This window comes from Hyposmocoma kahamanoa, unplaced genomic scaffold (genome assembly GCF_003589595.1).
Source record: "Hyposmocoma kahamanoa isolate Upper Pololo Valley unplaced genomic scaffold, ASM358959v1 202, whole genome shotgun sequence".
NCBI classification, from domain to species: Eukaryota; Metazoa; Arthropoda; class Insecta; order Lepidoptera; family Cosmopterigidae; genus Hyposmocoma; species Hyposmocoma kahamanoa.
The window spans coordinates 14,866,506-14,884,033 of NW_020653726.1; the positions used below are offsets into that span (position 1 = coordinate 14,866,506).

General features: G+C 36.1%; 3 protein-coding genes across 4 annotated transcripts in view; 1 reads left to right on the forward strand and 2 right to left on the reverse strand.

Annotated features, from left to right (window-relative positions):
• Positions 1 to 1,130: 1,130 nt before the first annotated feature.
• On the reverse strand, positions 1,131 to 12,711 carry LOC113226949 (ell-associated factor Eaf-like). The gene is made up of 9 exons (XM_026459766.1): positions 12,567 to 12,711; positions 10,211 to 10,335; positions 8,645 to 8,737; positions 7,739 to 7,877; positions 6,062 to 6,183; positions 5,010 to 5,184; positions 3,753 to 3,966; positions 2,860 to 2,977; positions 1,131 to 1,672 (listed from the first exon to the last, which is right to left on the reverse strand). The coding sequence occupies exons 2-9, from the start codon at positions 10,305 to 10,307 to the stop codon at positions 1,590 to 1,592; spliced, it is 1,041 nt and encodes a 346-aa protein (XP_026315551.1). The 5' UTR covers positions 10,308 to 10,335; positions 12,567 to 12,711; the 3' UTR covers positions 1,131 to 1,589.
• A 427-nt stretch (positions 12,712 to 13,138) lies between these two features.
• Positions 13,139 to 14,890, forward strand: LOC113227032 (PIH1 domain-containing protein 1-like). Of its 2 annotated transcripts, none has more exons than XM_026459893.1 (5): positions 13,139 to 13,207; positions 13,288 to 13,369; positions 13,442 to 14,025; positions 14,462 to 14,605; positions 14,682 to 14,890. In XM_026459893.1, exons 1-5 carry the CDS (start codon positions 13,139 to 13,141, stop codon positions 14,712 to 14,714), a joined length of 912 nt encoding a protein of 303 aa, XP_026315678.1. In that variant the 3' UTR covers positions 14,715 to 14,890. The 2 variants fall into 2 exon arrangements, with proteins under 2 accessions (XP_026315678.1, XP_026315679.1); XM_026459894.1 differs by having other exon boundaries at positions 13,291 to 13,369.
• Positions 14,891 to 15,818: 928 nt separating this feature from the next.
• The window catches only part of LOC113227219 (dnaJ homolog subfamily C member 10-like), a 62,506-nt gene continuing 60,796 nt past the window's right edge, over positions 15,819 to 17,528 (reverse strand). The window contains exon 21 of the mRNA XM_026460116.1: positions 15,819 to 17,265. Coding sequence (XP_026315901.1) covers positions 16,990 to 17,265 — 276 coding nt within the window. The 3' untranslated portion in view covers positions 15,819 to 16,989. The remainder of the gene's footprint in view (positions 17,266 to 17,528) is intronic.

The window sequence follows — 17,528 nt, forward strand, 5'->3', positions numbered from 1 at the left end:
CAATTCGCTGAAAGCGACAATTTTAAAACTTCAAAATACACCCACGATATTTGGTAATGGGGTCTTCGGTGGAGGGGGGGAGTCAAGGAAATAAATATTTAATATTGTTTGATATTACTGGTGAAATATGCTTTAAATATATATTAATAATAATGTAAATTAATTACTATTTGCTTTAAGTAACCAAACAAAAACAAAATAATTTGTTTCAAACGATGATGCGCGGAGCGACAGTTTTTGCATACTATGGAACTTTCTCGTATAATTTATTCTGCTCGCACGCAAAAACGCGCGTAATGCTTGTGCAAATTCGCTCGTTTAAACGCTCACGTCTAGAGCGTTAAGACGGAAAGCACGCTTAAAAAATTTTGCTTTTTAAAATAAGCATAATGTGAATAATAATTTTATAAATAACGATAAAGCTCGTGTTTTACAAATAAACTTACTTATCTTAAATCGATTTTTAAGCTTCAAACTAAAAAGCGTCTAAAAAAAGCACGCTTTTTTAAAAAAGCTTAAAAAATAAGCACTTTTCTCATCTTTATTCGCTTGTAGCGAATTTTGCTGCAAGTTGCAGCGCTACTTTGTAAATAAAATCATATATTTGTAATTGACGCTCGACGCTGACGCTTGTAGCAATAAGCGAATTCGCTAGGAGCGTCGCGACTCGTGGCCCTCGTGTTATTCTACTACGCCAATACTCGTTACTTTTAGAAGAATACCAAACGTACATAATGCTGCCAATGACACTCTATCCACACACAATTGAGATGATTTAAAATTAGCAAACTTGGGGACCCATTTGTTTGGTGTCGTAGCCCTTTTATCTACATCGAAGCCACTTTCAAACCGAACGGTGGCTCTGTATCCCAGCGATTTCGAAGTTAATCGTAACACTGTCCCATGTGCCTCTAATTTCATCACCAATATTTCATCACAAGTAGCAGCAGAGCTCCTTGAGAAAGAGTTCGTCTAGGGAAGTACTGCCACCTTACATATTTCTGCCGCCAAGCAGTATTGTGAGCATTACTGCGTTCCGATTTAGAAGGCTAAGGGTCTGGTGAAATTACAGGCACATGGGACATGTCAATTTATGTCTCTGGGTGAAGGGCAGTGCCCATAAAATCTTTGCGATTTAAAGCTCTGAGTGGCACTGCAACTGTTATGGACAGGAGTGTCTCTTACCACCACGCGAACAACTTATTCGTCCCGTTACTTGGTAATAGAAAAATAAATAAAAACCTTAAAAACTGGATCGCTGTTATGCAATCATTACTGTTTGGCGGTAGAAATAGGTATGGGAACGCGAGACGTCAGAGATGGTGTCACCATGGAAACCGGTGTGCAAGGTAGTTGAAATGGCGACAATATGGGTTGATAGTCGGTCTGCCAATTACAATAATGGCGTTAGTTTAATTTTTGCCATACCACAGACTAAGTAGCACAGCGTTATCGCCTTTGGCGTGACCAAATGGGTATGCGCACTCATGTTGTGAGGGTGCAAAAAGTCAATCCTGAACATTGTGAAGTCAGTGGACTTAGCCGGGGGTGGATCGGACGTTTCGGGCAGCTAGTAGAGAGTCGGAGTGTCAGTCGGAGTCGCTACCCGACTCGGATAGGCATAGGTCGTCCTTCAGTACATCGCTAGGGAGGGTCGTGTTGCTAGAGTTGCCTGAAACATATTAATTAAATGAATTAATGAAATATTCCCTACTGCACGTTAAAAAATACAAGGACAACACATAATAGTAATGTGAGTATCACAGAATAAGCTAATGTAAAACCTTATTGCTAAGTAGCAATTTCTTCCAGGCAAACTTAGAATAAATAATAAAATTTATTTAAATATTTTTGTTGGAAAATGGAATATTAAATACGTATTGTATGTATATGTAACATAAGTAACTTTGAGAATTCCGGTACGTATTAACAACAACGTAAATTGTTAGTGTACAAAGGTCAGCTTATTCCATAGGGATCTCTTCCCATTAACCTCTGAAGTTTCTCATGAAACAGAATAATTTTTACTGTAAACTCAAATTACATAAAATTTTCGAGACCGCACCGAGTCTCGATTTGTTTCGTACCCTTTTTTTGCGATTTGTTTACTGAAAGCCCTTAATGATACTACTGTCGTATATAACTATACTCCGTTTCAATCAATTTTAAACAAACAAGTCACTGACCCGACCATAGACATTTAGTGATGGCCAATTTTAGTGCCAACTAAAAATCAATTAATTAATTTAATGAGTCGATTTGTTAATTGTTATTGTACTAGCGATTACATAACCTATAAAAGCATAATTAAACTTCCCGAAATCTTAATTTTAAATCCTCCTTCAAATCTTTACACTTAGATACTCGTTCGATTGCAATTGAAATTTTCTGTTTACTAATCGATTACAAAAACTTTAATTGAATGAACTCAATGTTTGTTTTCCGTACAGCACTGTGCAACCATAGACTATTCATACATCTTTAATTAAAAAATAACTTCACTTTTTGACTACAATTACAATGTTATTCAAATGGATATTGTTGGAAAAAGTGATGAAATATCAAGTCAAAATCTTCGAAATGTACGTGAAAGTGTTACTTATTTGATTTATTGAGTGATTACATTGGAAATTCAACCAAACCGTTTTGTTTACATTTCGTTTAAAATGTTTTGGAACAGACTATAAATTACTAAATAAATACTGCTGTCTTTATCATAAACAACGTAATCGACATTTTTAAAGAAATTAAGTTATTAAGGCTGATCACGGTTCTATGTAATCCAATAGCCACTAGATGGCGTTGATAAGGGGAAATACTTGTTTTTCACGATGTTATTCCTATTCTGTATGTACTGACCGTTAGTAAGCCGCTGTGGGGGATTATCGTCACTATCGCTTCCGCTGTCGGAGTCGCTACCGCTGTCACTCGTCGACGAGGAAGAGCTGTCGTCCACCTGCGGCTGGTGTGTATTCGTCTAAGGACAAGCATAAATATAAATAAGTACCGCGCACTATACAAGTTTGATTTTAAGACAACGGTGCTCGAAAGAGAAAGAATTTTAGTGCATTGTGTACTAAACTATTGTGTCTTGTTGGAATTTTTGTTAGGCTTTAATGACTCGATATTAAAGCCCTCAGCCTTCGGCTACTGGTCGTGATTTTGCCCTTGATATTTTTGAATTTGTAATTTTGATCGCCTGTACTACATACAATGTTTTTCATCACATTTGCGAGGAAATAAATACAACGATAATTTATAATCTTCTATGAATAAATATCGCTTCACAACATAATGGCAAGCATAAAACTTTTTGCATAATCTTGTCTTAAAAAATCCATATGGCGATAATGTAATGAAAAAACCCATGGACATAATTTAGGACATTATGGTCAACCTTGCCTGCATGATATGACACTATTTACAAGCAAGTGTGATGAAAATAAATAAATGTCTATTCCGTAAAAGAATAACAGCACCGTACATTGATAAGGCGTTTATAATATTTTGTCAACACGTAATCTCTGCAGAAATTTTATTAAACCTTGTATTTCTCGTTAAGTGGATTTGTATTCTTTTGAGATATTAATATTTTAAACCATAAACCATGCTTGGCCTCATCGGAGAATCGAACTAATCAAAATGTCGAACAAGAAACAAAATTTTTATGATACCGATCGAGAGGGTCGAGAACATCATATTATATTATATAATCTATAGAAAACAGATTTTTTCAAGTAAAATGTACTGACCGGTGCAGATGGTGGTGGAGGCTGATGCGCGTGCTGCGCATGTTGCGGGTGCTGCTGATGCTGCGGGTGACGCTCGAGCGTGTTAGCGCCTCTGTCGGGCGCGCCGAAGCGCTCGGGCGGCCGCTGCGGGTAAACCGGCGCAGACGCAAGCGGCGCGTCGTCCAGGCCGATCATGGGCAACGACGCCAGGGTGCTGTTGCCGCCGCCGGACCATCTGCCGGACACCACTCACTCAATTACTCCGGAACATTAATAATACTGGGTTCAGCGAATTATCCCGTCGTAATGGCTGATATACATTAGTCCAATATACTTCGTTCCAATCCATTTCAAACAAAAAGTAAACAAACAAGTCACTGACCTGACCATAGACGGTTTAGTGATGGCCAATTGTAATGCAAACTAAAAATCGATTAATTTAATTGAATGACTCGATTTGTTTACTAGCTAGCAGTTTTCCTTACATAAATAGGAAAAATACATAACCTATAAAAGCGTATATTTAAAGTTCTTAGGTTTTCGCGATCGTTACACATAGGAAATGAAACTTATTTTCCGGATTTAAATCGCGTATATTTGTTTTCTCAAACAAACCGACGTTTCGGGCCCTTTACAGGTCCCGTGGTCAATTTGCTTTTACAAACAAACTGACGTTTAACGGGTCCTTTACAGGTCATATGTCAACCGTGACTATGGGACCTGTAAAGGGTCCGAAACGTCGGTTTGTTTGAAAAAACAAATATACGCGATTTATATCCGGAAAAATAGTTTCATTTCCTACGTATATTTAAAATTTCCGAAATCTTAATTTCACATCTTTACACTTAGATACTCGTTCGATTGTGATTGAAATGTTCGATTTACCAATCGATTACAAATACTTTAATTGGATGAACAGTATGTTTTTTTTTTCGTACAGCACTATGCAACTATAAACAAGTCATAAAAGTATAGATGAAGAATAACCTCACTTTTGAACTACCATTTTTCAAATACGATTTTACGATGCTATTCAAATGAATATTGTTGAGAAAAGTGATGAGATATCAAGTTGAAAATTTGGAAATGTACGTGAAAGTGTTAATTATTCGATTTATTGAGTGAACCGGAACGTAGTAATACTCACATTACTGCTTGGCAGCAGAAATATGTAAGGTGACAGTACTTCCCTGGACGGACTCTTTCACAAGGAACTCTACTGCTACAACTAATATATAATGAATAAATAGTAATTGCTGAAAAGCCTCGTATACTAACGGCGCAGCCTGTGGCGGGGAGGTCTTTTGTCGCGGCGGCGAACGCACGAGGCTGGACGGTTTGGAGGGCGCCGCTGCGCCTGCGCCGGCCGGGCCACCTGCCGCCGCAGTGCCGCCGGCGCCTGGCGCGCTGAACCGCGCGTTCGGGTTCGACTGCGGGGCGTTGCCGGAGACGACTACGGACGAGAGGAAAATCCGGTGTCTCACTTCGATGAGTTGACTTCGTTTTGCTAATCAGGCTTTTACAGAATCAACGAATTTATGGATTGAAAATCATAATGATAATGGGCGGTAAATAAGTAATCACTAACGAGAGTTTGTTAGAAGCCCGAGGCCGAAGGTTGAGGGCTTTAATGACTCGAGGTTTTAATTTTTATTACAGCCCGTGCCAAATACAATGATTTTCATCACATTTGCGAGGAAATAGATAAAACGATAATTTATTTCGTGTGAATAAATTCCGCTTCAGAACACAACATTTGCGGATTTTGCAAATGGCGGGCTTTTTGATTTTTTTTTTTTTTGAAACAGAATGCCATCTGTTCTTTCATAGATAACAACAACTCAAACTAAAATGTTGACGAGAGACGTATGCGGCCACAATGTATTAGATATAAAATAAATAATTTCCGAACTCTATAAATACTGCAGAATTTGAATTCACAAAATAAATTTAGTGATATATATTTATGTTGCAAATGTTCAGTTTTTTTAAACTTCAAGTTTATGCAAATGTGTTTTGCATGTGTTCAGATTTTTAGAGCATAAAACCTTTTTGCTCAATATTGCCTCAAAAAATCCATACGGCGATAATGTAATGAAAAAGCCCGTGGGCATAATTTAGGACATTAGGGTCGACTTTACCTGCACGTTGGACACTGTTTACGAGCAAGTGTGAAAAACATTGTATGCCACACAGACGGAACAGCAAAAACAAAGTTTCAGATTATAAAAGAATTTGAATGTCCCTGTGTTCTTAATTGTCTACTTACCGCTCTTGTGAGACAATATACTATCTAATTCGAGTGATGTTACAACGGGATTGAATCATACCAGGGTTCCGGTTAGTGCGCATGCCCGTGGCGACGCGCGTGCGCGACGTGGAGCGCTGCGTGGTGTTCGTCAGGTCGGCCGTCACAGGTGTCAGCGGCCGCGGTTTCGTGCTGCTCTCCTGTCTACAAACAAACAATTAGCTGTTTCAAAAATACTTACACAAACCAATATACAATATTTTGACGTGTTGTGTTCGTGTTAAAAACGTGCTTAATTTTATTGTGAATATTGGTGGCTACGGATTTGCTCCATGATATCGATCGTCTGCTTCTTACACGTTCACTCGATTTTGTCTAATAATCACACATGTTGACCGACAAAAAATACGATGTCGATAGTCTGTCTGCTTCTTACACGTTTACTCGATTTTGTTTGGTGATCACAAATATTGATCGACAATAAGTACGATGTTGATTATCTGCTTTTTACACATTTATTTGATTTATTCTGATCACACATATTGATCACTAAACATACAATGTCGATAGTCTATTGCTTACAAATTTACTCGTTTTGTTTATGTCGATTGTCAAAAAGTCGAGTAAATCTATATGCACCTTAAGACACCGAGCTTTCATATTATAACAATCACGGGACAATATTGGGCCGATTGGGCGCCAGATACGAGTTAAGTTTTTTAAAATCATCTTCCTGTTGAATTAGGTGTTTTTAAGATAGACCACTATTCTGGATAGCCATGGAATTATCATCTTAACTAACATAATCATCGAAGTTTAAAAATAACGTTAAAAAGCTAAATTTTATCTAATTTTTAATTAATTACTCATTATACTTTTAGCATTATTTTAGAATACATACCGTAATTTTTGCGAGCAGAAGCAGACGACGTGCGGTTACGGCGCTGAAGAAGCTCAAAAAGCACATTATTGCATTTGCATCGATTCAAACGCGCCTATAAAATTAAACAGCGCGATAACCGCGACCGAAGTTCGTTTCTATTGTATTTTACACGCACTTGAATTGATTCCATAACAACAGCAACATCGCTTTGCAAGGCTGAGAAAAGGGGCGGGGGAGGGGACCATGTCAACGCCACTGCACCGGCCATCGGGCACGAGATCTAAGACTTATCTATAATCTGCCTTTTTTGAAGACAGAGTAAAATGACAGTGCATAGCGCAAAAGTGTTGCCCGCTTGCGAGCAGCTAGTGATTGTAGTCGATAAATATTCTATCGACTATCGACTGAATATTAGTCACGCTTATGGAATAAATAGCCGAACTTGTTTAATTTGAATCATCCTCGACTCATTATTCATCCAATTACTGAGCACAAGTTCATTTGAATAGTCAATTTTGAAAAAATACAAAGAGGAGACATATTTTAAAGTTTTTCATTTTAATTCAATATAGAATATATAGATAATCAAATCCGGCTACTCTTGTTAAAATGTATATGAACGAAAATTGATCTCGATACTAGTAGGCCAACTGTCAAATTAAGAATAAATAACGCAAATTAGTACGTCGTAACATTCACAATTCAGTAATTTTTGCCAAAATTTTATCTTCTTTCACAATCTATCGATAAAACTACTGCCAACAGTTGTACATAACTATTTAAAATTTTATATAATAAAACTGGCAATCCTTCAAATGTTAGTTTACTTCGTCTTCAAAAAAGACTATAGTTTAATAATAAAGCGTATGCACCAACCTTGTTTTCTTAACCTGTATGTTGCTAGAGAGCTTCTCGAGCGTGAATTCGCCCGTGACGCGGTCAATGATGAGCACGCATTCTTTCGTGTACGGACGCTGGCTGCCCTTGAACACCGTTTGGGGCACGCCCGCACCGTCTGTTGAATATATGAGATTATGTGAATTGTTATAAATTAAGCGGTAAAACAAGAACACAAGCGCAACTACAGTCACAAACACCTCCACCAAAAATATACCCGACACGTGTTTCGCGTCTATATAAGGCAACCACAGAGGTTGTAGACTGTTCGACACTCGGCAGATGAAATTATAAAATTAAGTAAATAAATTAGTTTCTTTTTATGTGTAGTTTAAGACCGTAGATAAGTTTTGGACTAAACTTCATTTTTAATTTGATCACCCATTTTGGTTATTTTAGTACTCTATACTAAGATTATTTCAATTCGAGTGACTCAAGTTAATGTGATTGCTGACTCGAGTTGACTCGGCTCGGTGTCTGACGGAGCAATCGCGAGTAGCGAGAGCGATCTGGTGTAGATTCATATGAACTCGAACCGACGTTTCACCGAGCTGGGCACGATCGGCCGGCCGACCGAACCAATCGAGTGAGAACGAATAGTCTATCCGCGGTACGAATGAAGTATTCGGCTCGGTGGGGCGGGCACCTAACCGAGCTAGCTCTAGTTCATAAAAAAGTAACTCGATTTGACTCGTTGTAGGAGTAACTCCAGTTAATAGAATTGACTAACTCGACTTGCCCATCGCTATCAGTTAACTTGTTCTGTAGCTCAGTTGATTAAGAGCGGTGGTCTCGGCATGGCAACAGGTGCTGGTTCGAGTCCAGCCATTGAAGGAATTTTTATTTGTATTCGATCCTGGTATCAATTATAATGAACAAACTTACCTAAATGGGGTACAGTGACCGTAACTTGATTGTTGGTGCCCACGTCTACTGTCGCCATTTTGTTCACATCAACAGATGCAGGTTTGAAGTCATCTGGAATCATTTCATAATCATCATTTAAATTGCTACTTATTGGCAAATGCAGTCTTGTATCGCATAGTTACACTACAGAGCAGTTCATTAGGACTGCACACGGGCCACATTATTATTTTATTGTGATCGCCAGAATAAAATATTTAAGCCATAGTGCTACAGTCAAGTCGGGTAACCTTGAACACTTTCCTCGGGCTTTTACAGATATTAAAATAAAAATGAATCGGACGAAATTTGTTTGGTCTGTAGTCGAAATAGGATTTATTGATGGTAGCCAGGCAACTTTGAGGTTCTAGGAAATTATGTGCGAAATTTAATTTGAAATTTACCAAGAGCTTTTCTTAGAAGGAAAATATCATGATGAAACCTGAACGTCGAAGAAGACTCACATCACTCGGAAAACATGTAAAGTATTGGCTTAAGCCCTCGCTTAAAAGGAGACCCGTGGCCAGTAGTCGGACTTATAAATTGGTTGACAATGATGATTAATCAGTGTCTTTCATATCCAAACTTGGAATAATTGGACTATAAATAATAACATAATAATAATAATAACGCGCTCCCACTCATAGCCCAACACTAGGGAAACCCTGTATCGCGGGTGCTATGGACACATACACACAAATTACACCCAAACTCACAAGAGAAATAAATGTAGGCCATACAATTATTTCTCCCGATACGGGAATCGAACCCGGGACCTCTGCGTTCGGCCACGGAGGCAGTTTAAATGATGAATTTAAAAAAAGTGTTTGAGAAAATTTTGCTTAAAGTTACCCTGACTACAAAATATTTTTGAATTGAGTTATTTTGGACAACAAAAATCCTCCTTCATCACATTTAATCTTAAAGCTTATGTATATACAATAAGGTTAGAATTGGTATGTACTTTTTTACGAATTGGTAAAGTATTGAATACCAAAGAGGTTTTTCTAATTTCCCATTGTTGTTATTTCGGGAATTTATTGCCTGTATTGAAAATCTTGATACAATAGGTCAGAGATTATTGTGGTTATATGTTATATCTTTATATTTCTCAATGATAACATAATAAAAAAACCCTCTCAAATTAATATTAATGTCACTTGCTTTTTATGACAATGGGGACGCTGGATTTTGAGTATGTATTATTTTATAATACCACGTGGCGGAACGAACAATCCGTGCGCCTTGTGGTAAGCGACAGGCCTATCCATAACAGTTGCAGTGGCACTCAAGAACTTTAAATCACAAAGATCTTAGGGGCACTGCCACTGTGTCCATCACTCTGAGACTTAAGTTGGCATGTCTCATGGTCCTGGTATTCCACCGGCAACCTTAATCTTCAAACGCAGAATGCAGTAACGCTCACGTTATTGCTTGGCGGCAGAAAAAAGTAAGTTGGCAGTACTTCCTTGGACGAATTCTTTCACAAGGAGCTCCACTGCCATTAAAATTTATATTTATAATTCATGAAGATTCAAGTTTACTTACACTTAATAGTATGGTACTGTGAGGACTTGTTGTTAGTGAAGCTGGCACCGAGCTTCAGCTCTCGTACCTCATAATTCAGACTGTGCTTGTCCGCCATATTGCTCTGCTATGCCATATAGGTTGTTCTGAAAATTTATATTAATGTGGTTTATTTGAGTCATTAACAGGAGTCGAAAACAGGACAATTTGAATTAATTGGATATAGGTGCGTGCAAATGGGACGAGTTGCAAATTGGAAAAGTTACGAAAGGGACGACTCGGGAGTAATACTAATAGCGACCAGGATTTATAGCAAATGCGACAGGTAGCAATCGAGACGTAATGGAACGCTTGGGGGGTGAGTGACAAGACGCGTGGTAAGTAAATCTGCTAATGACTTATCAACTTAATAAAACAACATCTTTATAAATATAAATTTATTATATCAAGCTACATCATGTATCACTGTAGAACACGAGTTTCCTCTAAGGAGATGGTTTAGGCCTTTTTGTAACATACTTTCTTATTACAGTTTATAAACATAGGTTTTGTCACCTCATAATTAATGTATTTATTAATTTCTTCGGTTAACAAATTATCTACATGTGAAATACTCAAATTTATACCCTAAAGATCAGCACTAGGCATCGTCAATAGGTACATGCAATAGGTAAAATACAAAAACTCAGATTTATAAGAGATTTTGTCAAAGATTACTATTCTAATAAAAAATCCCGCCCCGTGTCATGCCCGGCTCAAAGTTCCCATTATACTGGCCCATGTGTTCCCATTATATCATAATAGAAACAAATTATATAGCAATACAAGAGTATATTCATTTTGATGGGTTGGTACTATCAATGCTTAAAGTTTGTTAATCAAATTAAATTCATTTTCTCTAGATATTTTATAGGCAAGGTAGGAACTATAAAAGTATCATAATTTGCTTTTATGTATGTGTTTAAAGAGTTTCTTATACATCATCATCAGCCTATTTAAAAGCCAGGGTCTTGTCGGTGTAGCCTCCTTCACTCTCTACATTCATCCATGGCAAGCTCGTTGCCCTCTTCATAGCTGCTCACTTTGACCTTCTCTTTAATTTATACACTGAATGCTAGCCTCAGTCTTCGTTTTCCTACTACCATTCCCTCGATATATTCCGAGTGTCAGAACACATAAGACACATGTTTACTTGTTCTTCCTTCTTAATGCCAAATGGTAGCTTTTATACATTCGTATGAATAATTTATCCAATCTGAACAGCAACTGCTAAATCTTCCTTCCAAATATGTTTCAAATGCGTGGAAATGAATACAAAGCGACAAATCCATTAAATGAGACTAGAAACTAGAATTTATCAAATTTATAGATTTTCATTCCAAAGCTCCTCAAATGTCCCCAAACATTTCCTGCTTCTGTTTTCTATTGCTTTTAAAGGTTTCTTTCTGTCTTTCCTAACTATTATTAAAAAGTGTTCATATTCTTCTGAGGTCTGCTTTTTTCCATCCACCTCCTGTTGCACATTTCTAATGCCTTCAATATCTTGCTGTCTTTTTTTGTGTTTGTCCAGGTCTCACATCCATTCAGAATGGAACTCCAGATGTACAGTTTTGATAAACATTTTTTCAAATGTATGGGTATTTTTGAAGCAAGTATGTTTCTAATTCTAGTCTTTATGTTTATGTTGCATTACATTTTGAATTCTCTTCTGCATAAGTAAGCTTATTATAATACTTACAGTATCAGATCTAGGAATTTTGTCTTAGTGGAGTAAAAGTTGAGTTATGGAGCTATCATAACCAAAGAATCAAATCTAAACAAATCACTAAAGTAATGACAATGCTTTTTAAAATTTTCCTACTTCATTAATAAGCATATAATTTTGCACTAATGACATTAAAGTGTATTGTTAATGTAATCTTAAAATCCGGAACGAATTATTTATAAGTAGTTACATGATAGATAAGTGCACGTTATAATATTTTTAAACAAATGACAAAAAATATTGTTGCAGTAAATTCAAACAGTGCTAAATGCACTTGCTGGGTAAATAATTGAGGAAATGGCAAATATTACAAATATTAACAAGATAACGATTGCAACACGATCGTTTCAAGTAAATTTTCGAGTTACATACTAATATATTCGATTATATGCATACGTATCTTTACATTCACTGCAGTTGACAAGCTGGTCCAAATTTTTGTCTACAATATAACTTTTATAGCTATTTCTAATAGTAACCTCATTCAATACGGTAACATGCTTTATGTACCTTTAAACTATGGACTATTTTGAAGCAAATACACATAAAAGAAAGTTCAATTAAATAAAATATGGCAAACAAATTCTAAAGACTGAATAGATAGACCCTTACCTTTGATTGATTTTTTTCACCAAGGTTATCAGCCAATTTGTCACCCGAAGAGAATTACATCATCAATATGATTTTCAGGCGTACCGTGGACATTGTATTTTCTTCCAAAATGAGTCCAAGATGCGGTAAATTAGCTCAATAAATTAGACATCGACTGTTGATCGACCCAATTCTCATGACAGTTGACTGACGTATAAAGAAACGAATGAATATTTGCAAAACTCAGATAGGGAGTCAATTCATCGAACGAATGAAATAGAACGATACTGGTATTGGTCAAGATATTTTACCTCAAGGATACGATTGGTCGAATGAAGAAGACCGTCCTTGGATGTTTATGTGGAACGATTTTATGTTATTTATAAGGTTAGAGTTATAATTTTTCTAACTGAGAACCTAAGAAGCTCTTTTGTACTTTGTAATTCTATAGCCCAAATCCATAAAAATAGTGGCACTGGCACAAACTAATAAACAAAGAGGATTATTATTTATTCTAATAAAAAAAATCTACATAGGAAGGAGGTTTAGTATTATTTTCAAATCGTTATTACTTTCCATAGAAACCAAACGATATGACGAAAAAGTCGATAACTTTAGAAGTGGATCCAACAATCATGGAAAAGAACATGAGAATTATCGAGGTAAGGACTGAAAAACCTGCGTAAAGTTATTACCAACACTGATCAACAGACACAATTTCAAGGAAACAATTAACTTTCAGGAGAATCCAGTTGAAGAAGAAATAAACAAATTATTAGCTTCAGTGGACACTGTACCGTCCAAGCTAGTTAAACCAAGACCAGGTAATCGATGGTAATTTCTTACAAACAATTGCATACTAACCTACACTTCACTGATTGTAAACAAATTTCCAGGTATGTGCGTTAAAACATTTACCAAGCCAGACAATAAGAAAGTGTTTGTAAACATATGTCTTACGGAAGCTATACCGTGTCCTAGAGACATTACTAATGAGGAACTAATGCAGATATTGAGCTCTGAGGATCCATCTACTTACAGAGTTCCCATGAGTATCGGCGAGGGTCGAACAGAGCAGGATAAGTCTGGCTTACCTACCACAGTATATGATGTTGCTATCAATCCTGAATTTTTCAAAAAAATTGAGAAAGATGACTTATTTCGCACATTCTTTCTTACTGTTGTCTTTGAGGGCTTGCAGGATAAATATCAATTTGAAATTGACATGCAAAAGTTCTGTGTGCTTAAGAATAGGAAGTCCATTGGTACTTTGCAGTCTCATAGAATTCAAATAAGAGACGTGCAGAACTGTGAAGAGGCAATGAAGCCTCCTCTCATTGAGGAGATAGGGGATCAGAAAACTTCGAAGATTGTTGAAATACCAGAGCCTAAGAAAAAGGAGATAGTATATAGATTGAGAAGGGAACCACCTACTGGTGAGATAGAGTACTTGTTGGCTGAATTTCAAATACCTGCTACTGTAAGTTTACTTGAAATTTTAGTCAAATCACAAATGTTTAAGGAATTAAATTTCAGTTCATTGAACAGATCCAAGTCCTACAGTTCTGCCCTCCTTATCATAAACATGTAACATTATTGATATTTTTACTGTTCGCTTTTAATATTATTTACTTTCATTTTTATTGTTAATTGACATTTTTCGAATTAAAAAACTTTAGGTGCCAGTATATTGAAATGCAAATGTGTTATAACAAGAAGAGCAGAGTTGTCTATATTCTATGGTATCTATGTATTAAACCATTAACATATAGATATACCGGTAACAATTCATTTTCCTTTATAGTTTTATTGCATTTGATAGGTTGAATGAAAACCAATGTTACAGGTATATAATGGAAGAGAATAAGAACATGCTTTGTTTCATTTTATTTATAAATATCTTGTTATTTTTGTAGATGGATTTAAAGGATGTCAACCTGGAAGTGGGTGAAGACAGAGTTGTGTTAGACCTTGAGGGAATGTACAATCCAGTAGACTTTTTTCTGCCTTGCAGCGTAGACCAGGAAGTTATTGATGCTCAGTTGAATAGGAACAATGATGTAAGATATTGATTACTCCCATGAACAGTTAACAATGCTTTAATTTATAATGTTAATATTATCTTTTTTTTTGCAGATGCTCTCTGTGAAAATGCCAGTTATCCATTAATTTGCTTTGCTGCTCATTTTATTATGAAACTATTCCATTTTCATCTCAAATGTATTCAAATTGATATTCTTTTGTTTCATTTTTTAGATTATGTTTATGAATTGGGTTATCAGGGTTACATAGAAAATAAAATAAAATTTTCACAAATAAATTTATTAAAAATTCATAAATATTACAACTGGCTAAAGTCAGTGGGGTTTACGAGATTCCACTAATTAATATCACAATACATACTTTAAATGCATGAAATACGTATAATACACTATTCATTTTCACTTTTGTGTGCTTTGGAATTGTTATAAAATTATGAAGCTAGTTTCTACATTTCTGTAAGAATATAACGTTAATTATAAATTATTATCAATAAAAAGCTAAACATTGCTGTTGTATACTTATACATAATAATTAATTGATTTCCCCTACTTACAAACTATCATAAAATAATGTGTGTACCTACCTATCTTCAAATTAGTAGCGACAGATACATTGTGATATTATAGGTACAAGTATTAATGGCAACAATGGTTGTTGTACACTTGAAATGCTTTATAAGCATATTTTTACTCAACCTAATTGTCTATATGAATGCATGAAATTCATTAAAAATTGGCTAAAGAAAGAAGGTGACTTGCTGCTAATCTGGGCGCAGAGTTTATTAGTATTTATCTACGTAATCCATATCGTATATCATCCATATAATCGTATTTTTACAGCAAGTCCGTTTTTCATTTTCTATACAATTTGTTTTATGGTGTTAACATTCCTCTGGAGACTTGTGACAGCTTTTTACTTTATACTTCGTTTCAATTCATTTTAAACAAAAAGTAAGTAAACAAGTCACCCGACCATAGACGGTTTAGTGATGGCCAATTGTAACGCCAACTACACATTGATTAAATAATTGAATGAATCGATTTGTTCAATTGAGTCATACTAGCGGTTTTCCTTACATAACCTATATAAGCATATTTAAAATTTCAATTCAAATCCTTACACTCAGATACTCGTTCGATTGCGATTGAAATGTTCGATGTAATAATCGATTACTAAACTTTCAATTGATTGAACCGAATGTTTTTTTCTAACAGCACTATGCAACCATAGGCAAGAAATAGAATATAGATGAATAATAACCTCACTTTTGGACTACTATAGATGAATAATACCTCACTTTTTCAAATACGATTTTACGATGCTATTCAAATGAATATTGTTGGAAAAGTGATGATATTATCAAGCCGAAATATTCGTGGAAAGTGTTACTTATTCGATTTATTGAGTGACTATTTAGAATTTTAATTTACTTTTTGTTCAAAATGGATTGGAACAGACTCTCGTAAGATTATTTAGTTGCTGTAGATTCGGTCATAAATCATCAGAGCCGGACTGCGATATTGCGCTCTCTATCCCACTTACTCAGTTTTGGGTAATTTATTATCTACTATTGTTTAAATATCGCAACCTAAAAACCTTTGAATACCATGTTACAATTTTTGGCTGAGATTAAAGATTCCGTAAAATTACGAAATTATTGCAAGCCTTCGTATTTTTAATAGTTTCAAGTTTTTAATATTGTATATTGTTTATTTAACAATTAAATATTTTTTTATTTGGGTTCCTACTAGGGTTGTTGCTGATGCAGGTTCTTTACACATCAGCGGATATTTTACGTTACTAAAAAGAAACTTAATGTTAACTTACTGAATCTATCTACATGTAAAATGGTGAAAGCTGTCTATTTTCTTTGATACTGTAATAAAATATTACTTCAATGATTTTGTGACTTTGTTAACAAAAGAATCAATCTGCATGACCACAATCAATCTGCTTGTTGTGGAATTTTGTCAAAGTTTTAAAAACAACAGCTGAACTGCTTTTTCGGCTTACAGTCTGTTTCTCGAAGGTTTGTAAATTATTCCAACATGCCTTTTAGGTCATGTCACGACTCGAACATCCGCTATGAATATCAGCATCGATGAATGCGGATAATTAATTGATGCCGATTATCTGTGGATGCTGATGCGGATGCCGATATTCGCAACAACCCTGGTTCCTACTTTCACTATTAAAACAGAATGAAACATCATCTATATCGATAGCATTTATCGAATGGAGTAATGCACAGCCCTGCGCTAAGATAAAAGGCCCGTACCTACCCGTCCTCTACCGATAAGTGGGAGAAAGAGTACAATATCGTTGTCTCGCTCCGATACTTTATGGCAGAGTCTGCAGCGAAAAAATAATCTTGCTATAGTTTCTATATAATAAAAACACTTTAAAACTCATCATGTTTCATATGCACTCCCTGCCTAACGTCCACATCAATACCAGCTAACAAGTTCTCGTCATACTTTCTCAAATGCGGTTTGATGTCTTGCAATAAACTTGCGTAGTTTGTAACAGGGATAGGTATAACGCTACTGAATGAATGGTGCTTGTTTCTGCCTAAATATAGTTTGAGGGATGGATAATTTGTGATTTGTTCGTGTTGGCACAGACCACGCTCGTTCACACAGTTCACTTTGCCCAGATGGATTGCATTGTTTAGTAACTGGAATGGAATATTAGGTTGTATTATAACCGTGCTGTGGAAATAAAATTGTAATAAACAACTTGAGCAAGATCTCCTTTTACATTGCGGCGGAATGGAATGGAAGTGTCAATTTCGCCACGCTGCGCGATAAGGCGCGCGCGATTCCGGAATGCTCGAGCATTCCAGCGAGCACGTCTTGAGGCGGTAGTATTTCGTCGAAATTTGACGTCACACAGGCGTCGCCGAATGCAGCTGCGGAATTCTCGCGAAGGCTCGTTTTA

Coding starts and splice junctions, on each gene's coding strand:
- LOC113227032 (XM_026459893.1), top strand. CDS start 13,139: ATGACGAAAAAGTCGATAACTTTAGAAGTGGATCCAACAATCATGGAA. Junction 13,208..13,287: donor AGAACATGAGAATTATCGAG/GTAAGGACTGAA, acceptor ATTAACTTTCAG/GAGAATCCAGTTGAAGAAGA. Junction 14,606..14,681: donor AGTTGAATAGGAACAATGAT/GTAAGATATTGA, acceptor TTTTTTTTGCAG/ATGCTCTCTGTGAAAATGCC.
- LOC113226949 (XM_026459766.1), bottom strand. CDS start 10,307: ATGGCGGACAAGCACAGTCTGAATTATGAGGTACGAGAGCTGAAGCTC. Junction 8,738..10,210: donor ACAGTACCATACTATTAAGT/GTAAGTAAACTT, acceptor AAATGATTCCAG/ATGACTTCAAACCTGCATCT. Junction 5,185..6,061: donor GCGCACTAACCGGAACCCTG/GTATGATTCAAT, acceptor TCTCGTCCGTAG/TCGTCTCCGGCAACGCCCCG.